This window comes from Pseudonaja textilis, chromosome Z (genome assembly GCF_049901715.1).
Source record: "Pseudonaja textilis isolate UNSWEBS1 chromosome Z, rPseTex1.2, whole genome shotgun sequence".
NCBI lineage: Eukaryota > Metazoa > Chordata > Lepidosauria > Squamata > Elapidae > Pseudonaja > Pseudonaja textilis.
Genome location: NC_142008.1, coordinates 101,439,799 through 101,451,384, shown reverse-complemented (window position 1 = coordinate 101,451,384; position 11,586 = coordinate 101,439,799). Strand labels below are relative to the sequence as shown.

Sequence of the window (11,586 nt, the reverse complement as noted above, 5' to 3'; positions counted from 1 at the left end):
TTCTTGCAGTCCTAGGATTGTGGAGGCCCAGGTGTAATTGTACAAAATGCTTCTTAGGCATGGGTGCCATCTGCTCCTGGTGCAGAAGCTGTGAATCTCTAGGAGGACTTCCTCTCTGGGGCCAATTTGTCTTGAGGTGCTGGAGAAACTAGGAGCCCCGTTTCCACAGAGGCATTGCACCGAGGGGTTTCTTGCAAATTTTGCTGTACTGCTTTAAGGATACTAGACCAGTTATTGAACATGTATGCAATTTGTCAGAACTGCAAGACCTGCCTTTGGAAAAAAAATATGACTCCTGATCCATTTAAACTGGGAAAATGAGGCAGTGCCAATTTCGCCCCAGATTAGTGCATTACAGTTTTCAGCAGGACATATAAATTTCAATATTTGGGAGCTGGGGGGAAATTGATAAGAGCTTTGCCAGTTTAACTCCCCATGGTGATTGGAAGACTAGTAAACCTGCCAATTAATCTTTTACAAGATGAATACAGTAAAGCTTTGTCCAAAAACACTGCAGGGTTAGGGTTTGGAGTGGAGGGAACTTTCTCAATGGCACATATAACTTCCCTCTTACTTCATCCCATAATCCATGTCTGTCTCACTGACTTGTCAACTGTTTTTTACCTAGATGTATTAGTCTTCTGGGAGATCAGTAAGCCATATTCAGAAATGGCCTGTGTGTTAGTTATCATCGTGAAGCACCTTTGCTCCAGCAACCGGTCACTCGGTCACTTTAGAACAAGGATCTTCAAACTTGGCAAGTTTAAGACTTGTGGACTTCAACTCCCACAATTCCTGAGCTAACATGACTGGAGGAGGAATTCTGGGAGTTGAAGTCCATATGTCTGAAAGCTGTCAAGTTTGAAGACCCCTGCCTTTAGAAGATGGATAAAACCTTGGTCCCACGCATTCATTCACACTTGCCTAAGTCTGCAGTATCTCACAGCACTTCAAGGCCCATTGGTGATTATTTGTTCTCCATGTGGTGACTTAGGATGAGAGGGAAAACAAAGCCACAGGAACCTAGTTGTTGCTTAAATTTTCCCACAGTAAATTGGTAAGGATAGGTTCACTTGTAAGCCTAGTTACTGAGGCAAATTGTTCTTGGCTATCAGGGAAGTGCAAATTAGGCTTGCACATCTTTCTTCTGACTCAAAAACCAGAGAAAGAGACATTAACATGTCTATGTGAAAAAGCCCTGATCATCAAGGAAGTCAGCTTATGGTTCGATGCTTCCCAGCCTGGATCCAGGCAATAGGGCTATTTCAATAAAGCATGGTTAAATAAGCTATAGGCCAGGGAGTTGAGTGTGCCCAGTGGGGATTTAAATGCTTAGGGCTCCAGTCAAGGATTTGTGAAATGTCTCTGAGGAAAAATAGATTTAAAGATTGCTGAGTGCATTAGCAAGAGGGCTTCATCCAAGAATCTTTTCCTACCTTAATCCATTGTATTACTTCTTCCCCTGCAATTGTTTCTCTTAAAGCAAAAGCGGGGGAGGGAGAGGCAGGAAAGTGGGGAGATTTAACACTTCCTCTCAATAATGTAGCAGGAAGTATATTGGCCCTTTCTCAGTGTTTTATGACCATCTTCACCAGTCTAATACAGCTTTGGGGAGGGCTATTTAAAGTAGGGGAGTGACCTAAATAATCTACAAACCATCATTCCATTCCCTGTAATCCAGTGGAGAAATCTAATTGCAGATGCCCTAGATAGACTAGATAGACTAGTCCCTCAAATGGGTTATGTTCACACAACCCACATATATTGATTTAAATCCAAGTTGCAAAATATAAAGACCTTGTCCTTGTAAGAAACATAACTTTTATTTTCCAAAACTTACATCACAGTTTTTAAAACCTGAAAAGATCAAATTATTTTGATTTGGCTATCTTAGACTTAGTTAATTCTAATTAGTTAATTCTAATTAGTTAATTCTATTAATTATATCTATTTTTCTTGTAGACCGATTTTTAAAGAATGAGAGGGATTAGTTTACCATGCAAGATTGCTATTCAGTGGACATGCATGGTTGAAATTCTGGATTTGAATCTCATTGCTTTTTTGTTCCTGATGCTCTTGAAATATAATTTCCAGCAAAGAGTTTTTTGCTGTCTGGTCAAATGTTTTGCAGTGTGGAGATAGATACATTTTTCAGAAAATTGAACATTATTGAAAAGTAATATATCTTGGGGTGGAAGGTTAAGCCCTATTGTCCTACTTAAATCATCCTATCATTTCAGCCTACTACCTAGAATCTGAGCTTTTAAAATTGAGAAATGGTATCTCTTGATTGACTCATGTTTGTGAAGGGAGTTAACAATATTATTTGTAGTATGAAAAATGTTTATTTTTGGAGTAGAAACAGGCTCCTTCACTATATGAGAAATTAAATTTCTTAAAATGAGAATGTGACACCTGGATTTGAACCAGAGATCTCTTGATCAGGAGTCAAATGCTTTACTGCTGAGCTATAAAGCCTTGGTCTTTTGATTTTGTTGTTGCTGGCATCTTTGTGGTGTTGGAAGAAATTTCCTGAGTTCATTTCCCTGCTGAGAAGTAGTCACCATGCTTAGAAGAAATAAGCAAGAAAGCCAGAAAAGAGATCCTTTAATTGAGGAAGGCAATAAAAATAGTGACGCAGCTCAAGCAAGCTGATTGGCATGATACATTTATTGATTTTTATACCCATTTTCTCTTTGAAGTTTGTGTTCTTTGAAGAGATTTTGTGTGTGCCTTTCGTTAAGGTGATTGCTCTGAGTTCTTAATGGGTTTGTCTTGTTCCTGGGACTTTATCTTTCTTATCCTTCTAATTCTGCTAGGAAAGGGGGAATTCCAGGTGAGTTATTTTAGTTGGTTTGAGTCTTTCAGGATCTACCTCATAGTCTAGTGTTGTTGTTTTTTGTTATTCCTCGTACTAGCCTTTGACAGTAGCCCAGACTTTTAGTTTACTTTGTTATTTCTGTTAAGGAGTGTTAATGGCTTTTGGCAGCACCCCAGATTTTCAAACAGCTTGAGCTGGGATTTTTGCTTAGGCTTTCTTAAAGGCTGGCACTGTTTTCTGAGATTTCTGGTGCTGTGAGGTTTCTAGCACTGTCCTTTTTTGGGGTGCACTTCCCACAGTGGTATTCGTTCATTATATTGAAGTAGAAGATTTTTCTGTAAATTATGTTAGTTTTTTATGTGAAGTAAGAATGTTCTTCTCTAAAAGGAATGACTGAACAAGTGTTTCCTTTATTTTGTTTTCAAGTTACTAAGTCTTAAGAATGGTTATTCATATTTTAAAATAATAAATTGTATCCTCTCCAGGTACTACAAACTTTAACTCCTGTAATAAAAAGCCACATTAGTTGGACATTATTGGTAATCCAAGAAATAGGAATTCAACAGTTTGAAAGAGAGCTATTTAAAACAACACACAAAAACTTATGATGATAAAATATCACACAAATGAAAGATAGTGTATCCAATAGATTATCCTCTTAAATATAGGTCATTTTCATGGAAAGGAAGGTATATGGAGGTTGATATATAAATGGTGGTGGTGGAAGATCTGCTTATTATGAATTGTATCTGCATATCTAGTGAGTACTGCTACCCAAACCAGGGTTAACTGATCTTTTTGCTCTCCAAAAAAAATGCAGGAAGCCCTAATACAGTAGTGTAGTCCAATGTTTTTCAACTTTGGCAGCTTGAAGATGTGTGATCTTCAACTCCCAGAATTCCCCAGCCAGCCATGCAGGGTTGGGCAACCCACAGCCAATAGGTTATGCACTCCTCCAGATATTATTAGTGGTATCACTGATTTTCAGAGGTATAATGTTTACAGTATTGTTTGATGAATAAAATAAAAGGCACATGCATATATGCACACACACATACGCACACACACAGACAGACAGAGCCAGATAATAGTGTGTCTTTAGATATTCTCTTGGAGACCTATTCACATATTTAAAAAAACAGTCCTTGAAACCCCAAAAAATAGTTGACATCAATCCATTTATTATTTTAAGAGTAGCTCCATCTCTTAATGAATTACACATCTCAGATGTTTATTCACAAATGTACAATCAAAATAGATGGTAGACAACTCTATGTACAAATACTATTTACAAGCAATAATATAGCTAATTTCAAAAATACTGTTTCATATTGTCTATTTTTCTTGGCATCTCCAGTCATGTTTTTTCACCTCGTACTCAAAAGGTTTCCTGCAAAAAGACAAAAAGAGGAATAAGATTTTAACTAATACAGTATGGACAAACTTGTGCTTCCCATTGGTTTTAGATTTCATTTCCCATCATCCCTTGCCTTGGTGCTAGCTGGGGAAGATGTTCTGCAGTTGCTCATCCTTGTTTGAATGCTACATGCCAATAAGTTGTGTTAAAGGGAAGTATGTGGGCAGCTGATGTTGGCATACAAAGGCCTTTGTGGTGGCCCATTGCAAGAGCCTAGAACTCTCTCACCAATAATCTTTGTTGCATTAATGCAGTCTCATACTCTCCTTCCAAGAATCTTGATACACCCAAAATCAGCTGCATTGCAATTGCTATGAGATTTGTTTCCACTGCTAGCAATCTCAGCTGCATCAAGATTTCTGGAAGATGGTAAAGGTAACCTCCTAGCATGCAGCCAAAATGGCAGTTTACCCATTGCTGGCAATCTCTTCCCAGGTGGCACAATACTCACTCTCTCTTGGGCTGCATCCGTCTGCATACGAGTCCTTCTAAACAGGGGCACACCTGGTTCATGCTGAATGCAATCCCTCCTTGGGAGACATGGCACATCTCATCTAAAAGCAACCTTTTCTTGCAAACCATTTCCCCATGGATACGGGCACAGCAGGAGCCTGGAGAGCAGTCTTCATTGTGATGACAGCGGGCACCTACAAGGAGCAGGCAAGATAGCATAAATGTGGGGACCTAGCTGAGCCTGAACCGGGGCAGGGGAGAGAGGAAAGGATTTTGAAACCATTATAAATTCATTGAAGTTGACTTCAGCAATGGTTTCAAACTAAAACTACTTTAAATATTGGCATAATTTAGGCATGGATAAAATATTATTTAAAGTGAAAACTAAAGAGTATAAGAATTTTCTTGGTCAAGTTAAGTTTCTCATCAGAAAATGGAACAAATCTTCACACGTTACCTCAAGCATTTTTCCACTGGTATTTGGAAGCTTGTAAAATATGAGAATCTCCCTTCCTAAATTAAGTTTAGCATGAATTCCAACCTCTGGAGAAAATAATAGACAAATCATACATCCAATCCTATTTCATTAATGTTTGTGGTTGCATAATATATATATTCATGGGCACAGGATAAGAATCAAAATAAGAGGCCTGCTTAGCACCTCAAATAATAAAAAAGATATATTTAGATCAGTCCTCTCTAACCTGATGTCTATGACTGCTGGGCATGGTAGATTAAGGAAGACTGCATAAAAGAAAATAAAGAGGCAAAATCTGAACAATTAGGTAGTCCTTAAGGAGCATCTTGATTACAGTGGCATGGACAGAATTTATCAGATAAAGTACTTTCTGAAGGGGTGAAAAAACAGTTTGAAAGCCTAATCCAATATTGTATTGTGCAATAATTTGTCTAAATATGATGTATTGAAATAAATACAGGCTCAGCTGGCCCATCTACTAATGCAAAAACAGGTAGACTATATGATGGCTGATTAACCCAGTGCTTATTAGCACTAGGGCAGAAGTCCATAAGCAGGCTGTCAGAAAAAGAAAAGCAAACTGATCTGAAAAGCAAGCTGACCATTAAAATTTGTGAAAAGGGGGACTTGGGAAGAATAGCCCCAATACTTCTGGAAAGTTCCAGGTCAGGAAATGTTTAAAAAAACAGGATGGTTTTCAGAATAGCATTCTTACCATCTGCAGTGACAAGCTATTCAAACATACATATTTTGCCTAAGCTCTTTAGACTTCCTTTACCTCTGATGAATAGTTCACCCTTCTATAGTTTACCTTCGTGACCCTTAGGTGCAGTCTGCAGGCATTTCCCAAACATACAAGTCAGATTGCTGGCACAGTGGGTATCGTGGCGACAGTATTCTCCTTCTTGCTTAAGTGGCCTGCAAATCTCAAAGTGGAGGTCACAGAAGAACCCCAGTGGACAATCAGTTTCGGGACTGCACACATTTGACTATGTACAAAAGGGAAGGAGAAAAATATTCAGTTAGGTGCCCCACTAATACGGAACTGCTACACTTTAGAATCAGTTTCATACTCATAAATGATTGGGACAGGAAATATTATTTGGTAAAGAGGCCAAAGCTAATCACCAAAACTGTTCACATTGGGGAAATCTGTCATATTTTTTGTCATAACTGGTTTCAAACTGGTTTCAGTTCTAATAGTTCTTAGAACAAACACTTAGATTAATACTGTCAAATAAAATCCAAAATTACTTCATATAAAGGCCTCCAATTAGGTAATGATGGCTGGGATTTGAAGTTACAAATTATGAAAAACCAGAGCAAATTCAATTAAAATATTTTTTTGGTTAAAAAAGCAGTAATTATATAGATTCCAACACCATGCTAAACCACAAATCATGTTTTACAAGTCCTAATACCCGAGTACAGGTTTAGCAAGTGCGTGAACCAAGTCTTATTTCCTATAAAAACAAAGGTTGGTTCCTGAGGAGAGAAAACAATTGGATTATAACTCTGTTGGGACTATAGGGTTATAAAACATGTGGAAGCTTTTGAGAACTCCAGATATATTCCTTAGACTAAGTGGCACAAAAACAGGAACTTGAGCAGTCCTTCCTAGCTTGATATCTTAGTGCAATGTTTCTAGGTCTCATGCTAGCTGAGAAATTCTGGGAGTTAAAACCCACCTGTCTGAAAATTGCTGTGATTGACAAACAATGGATTGGATTATAATCCATACCATTTCCTTACTAGCGTTACCAATAGCCCTGGAGATTACTCTGGTGGAAGACATAAAATGCAATGCTTCTACAGGACATGAAACTGGAAAATATTTTTCTAAACATTGAGCAGGATGAGATGTAGGTTTTTACTTACCATTAGCTCTAGGCTGGATGAAGGTCCAGGGTCTGCAAGAGATGCTAGTTCATTGACACTGTAACCAGGCAAAGTATATATCCAGGCCCATATGTAGCTGTGTGCTGTGGGCAAGAAGCAGAGAAAAGCAAGGAGGCAAAACTGTTTTCCCATCATTATAGCAGCCTTGGTTAAAGCAGTCAACAAGGATGGAGATACTCTCAAGCAAACCTGGGAAAGTTTATATACCCTATCCTATCTCAACCCCTGCTGTTAAAGCTGTTTGCCAATCTAATGGGTAGGAGGAGGAGGTGGTGGTAATCAGGAGTAAGGAGCTTAGCATAATGACTTAGGGGGTGCCACTTCAGGAGCAAAGGAAACCCATGACTCCCTGGGGGAAAGGCAATACTTTCTATCTCCACTCTGGAAACTGCTCCGCCAGCAGCATTAAATGTGGAATAAAGAGTCAACATCCTAAATCAAGAGTAGTGGGGCAGGGAGGAAGGGGGAAGAGAAGCAGACAGACTTATAATTTACAGCTGAAATGTTGGCATCTATCTTACAAGGTCATTTTATTTGTTAATACTATGCACGGGCACATGTACATACACATTATTCTTCCTTCTTTCCAAACTGTGCTGGTACTCTTAAACCCTTTTTAATGAAAATATAAATAACATTCTGGCTACACATGCAAACTTCATGCTTCGGTGTTAACTTTTCCGCTGTCCTTCTTGCACCCCAAATTCCCATCACTTGCATTTTGTAACAACTTTTTAAATTAAGTTTCAGAGGATTTCCAAAGATGACCACAGTTCAAAAATCATACTGGTCCTGGTACAGGGATTTGGGAGAAGAAACAAGCTAATGATATATTATGTGTTTTCTGACTATTGGTTATGAAAGTCCAAGTTTCAGGTCAAACCTCTCCAAACAGAGATAAAATTTTCTAGAATGCAGATCAAATTTTCTTCTCTCTAAACTGTTGGTTTAATTTGGAAAAAGACAATAAATTCTTCAGGTCAGAATATTCTTAGGAGCCCTTTAGTCTTAATCAGGAGCTGGAACCCTGTGTGTGTGTGTATACACACACATATATAATTTGCAATTGGTAAATTCTGAGTTTCAAATACAGTGCAATAGAATAATACAATACAGTAAAATTAAAGCATATACAAAATCTAATAAACCTAAAGTTTGCCAGTTCTGTGCCAGAACATTAGCCCCAGACATCTATTTTATGGAGTGTCTCAGGGTTCTATCTTTTCCCTATTTTTATTTTATTTTATATTTACATGAAGTCACTAGGAATGAGATATGCATGGTAAGGTACCATCAGAATCCTGTTGTTCCCCAGCTGTACGTCTGTCATGTGGACCAACTAAGGGAGGCTGTTAAAGTTGTTTCTCAGTGCCTAGGCTCTGGCAGTTTGGCTGGGAGAAGAATAGCTTTCAACTGAACCCTAAAAAGGTCAAACATCTACAGTTGTGGGTATTAAAATGTGACATATCCAAAGATTTCTACCTTTCCATCTACATAAGGCTGTACTTCCCCAGTTAGAGTTGATGCATAATTTGACAGTCCTCTTGGACTCATGACGTGACTGGCAATAGTTTTCCATGAATTTCGGCAACATTCTTTCCATTACTAGTTGGTGGAATTACTAGGGACTAACACAAAATGTATGCTTGTAGTCTTTCTCTAAAGATATGGCTTCTTATGTATAGAACTTATCTTTGGATCTTATGTCAAATATGACTCAAATTCCTAGATATACGGTATGGGACTTACGAAGTTGGACAAGTTCAGATCCACCATTAGCCACAAAAATTCCTGGCTGACTTTAAACCAGTCATTCTTTCCTAGCCTAGTTTATCCTCCAGCTTATTGTGAGAAATTGGAAGAGGGATTGCTATGCATGCATGCTGCTTTGAATTCCTGGAGAAAAAGCAGAACACCATTAAAAAATCCAAACAATCCTCTTTAGGAGAAAAAAATAATTTGATTTCCAGACTACTGCATTAAACTCATGTGAGGCAACTATAAGTCCAGCTATGTGGCTCCTACTTCATTTAAGTTGACCATGCGCATAACACATTTATTTCTTCAGCCAATAGAGGTTCATAATATGGAAACTTCAATGGGAAATGTTTTTGGACTGTACAAAATTGATGAAAATTTGCCACATATGTGCTCATGAATATAGAGTTAATTTTTCTATATGAAAAATACACGAGAGAAGGAGAAAATTTCAAAACAGTGATGGCTTTCTGTTTTCATTTATAGATATTTTTTACTAAGTATATTTCAGTGGTTTTATTTTGAGGTTTTAATTTAATGCCTTGTTGGCTAAGATGATGGCAAATGTATATTGGAGGGCAGTTCTTGCAGGACTCACAAATTATGGGGGCTGTCAAGTTTTGGAGACAAGCTATTGTAATCACTAATCAAACTTACTCCTTTCCTTGCCTATTCTGTGCCAGCAATTTAAATTATCAGTTTATGTCCTTAGCTGAGATCCATCAATCATCATCTCCACTCTGCTATTGGCAACCCGACAGACCCCATTTCTAGATATATTGTAATTGATGGTGAACACAATAAACAAGCAAAACCCCTTAAAGATTATTGGATATTTATGAAACAGGATTTCATGGTCTGTTCCATGGAAATGCAAATACCATTGCTGAATAGTGTGTATGTTTTTGGATAAATGTGTGAATGTTTATACAGTTCTAAACCGCTCTCTTCACACAGCTCATCTCCTCCCAGTGATGGTTTTAGCACCTTCCTTAATGGAGTTGTAAATGGGATTATTTACCTTCCTGATGTCTTTAGCATTTTCTCCCTTGGACAGTTTGGCCCTGCTGGGAAGGAGATTATGGCAGCTTTGGACAAATAAGCAAAAATAGGTGCTCTGGTTGCCTGGAGCCACTCAGAATGGATTCCTCTGAGACTTCCTGAGCATATCTTCTACAAGATTTGTACCATAGTGAACATATGTTGACACACACACACATATATTTCTTAAACAGTCAGAGAGCCAGGAGTGTTTTTATGGCCAGCAACACATTCTAACATTCCTTCAGGAATGCTGGAAACCGAAGTGTCTTCTGCTTTCAAAAATAATAAATTATGTAGTCCCACTAAAAAGCCTAGTTGGTATGAAACTAAATTGTATTTAAATTAATCAGATATAAAAGAAGACTTATAATGCATGCACAGACACATGCATCTGATTATAGTGCTCTATCTAGAAAAAATATCTCCAAGAAATGAATTCATACAAAGCAAAATGTTTGTCTTGAGGACAGTTCAGAAAACAATGGAATGGAGTCTATAATTTAATAAAGTTACATAGCCTTGTTATTCTCGTTCTGATTTACAAACAACAAATGGTTGTCCTACAACCATTTACCTTCTAAGGGCTGGGATTGTTCATTTCACATACATCATGCTAAGAATGCATAGGCATGACACATAATTCATGGTCATCTCAACAGTACTTTATTTAATTAAGGCAGTTTTCGGGGTGTCCATGATGCAATGAACCATCTACAATCATGGGTGTGCACAACACAGTAGGCTAAACTAAAGTCTGGCTGAATAATAATTGGTTCAGTGAATCCAGTAAATCCAACATATAGCATGGTTGCTTATTCATGGTTTATGAGAAAAATTACAAATGGTTGAACTCTCACAAGGTCTTTGTGAAACCCCATACTCTTCTAATACCAAACAAACAAACAAACAAAAAGCAACCTGACAACCCCAAAGTATGTTTAGGTGTAGTATGATATGTGAGCCCATTATTGAGCAAAGAACAACTCAGATTTTCAAAGTTTGCACATCTTCCTGTCCATGTATTTGTAGCCCAGGACAAAGAAAAGAGATGCATCCCCCCCCACCACCACCACCATTGTTGATTACAAAGAAACAGCTAAGGCAGGGCCTGGGAGATGAAGTCTGGGCCCCCTGCATTAGAGAATCCAAAGGACTTTACCCGGAAGCTGAAGATTGCAACTAATGCAGCTGTGCACATTGCAGCTAATGCAGCACCTTTGGAGCCATGTGTAACAAATTCAAATGAATAGGCTCCATGTGTGTTCAGAAACATCCCATTTTGTCACAGCCATATTTTACACTGACAGGACTTCGGACTATTCCAGTGGACAAAGTAGAGCCAATACATTTGAAAACTATCCACTTATACATTGACAGACGAAGCTTGTCCTGGAAGCCTGCAAAGTGGCCACATCGTATAAAACACAGCTTCCAGGAAGCCAGGTTGGAAATTATAAATACTAGCCATAAACCATGATCTCCAAACTTAAGCCAGAACTAAACAAATTATATTATGGTTTGAAGAGTCACACGAACCAGGCTATTGTCCCTACTAATCAAATAATAGTTTTGAGAAATAGATTTTCCAATTTCTCTCTGAGAAGTATTATATACATAGAAAGAAGGGGGGGGGAAGGAAAGGGAGGCAGGGAAACACTAATATTAATTTGGAAAACTGGTTTGATCTACTTCTTTTATTTTCTTTAACTTTCAATT

The 11,586-nt window shown here is 38.1% G+C and overlaps 1 protein-coding gene across 1 annotated transcript; it reads right to left on the bottom strand.

Moving 5' to 3' along the window:
• Nucleotides 1-4,156: 4,156 nt before the first annotated feature.
• Nucleotides 4,157-9,867, bottom strand: LOC113442875 (dickkopf-related protein 3-like). Its single transcript, XM_026710699.2, has 6 exons — nucleotides 9,848-9,867; nucleotides 8,713-8,742; nucleotides 7,048-7,153; nucleotides 5,981-6,158; nucleotides 4,690-4,885; nucleotides 4,157-4,211 (listed from the first exon to the last, which is right to left on the bottom strand). The coding sequence occupies exons 1-6, from the start codon at nucleotides 9,865-9,867 to the stop codon at nucleotides 4,157-4,159; spliced, it is 585 nt and encodes a 194-aa protein (XP_026566484.2).
• Between the last annotated feature and the right edge of the window lie 1,719 nt (nucleotides 9,868-11,586).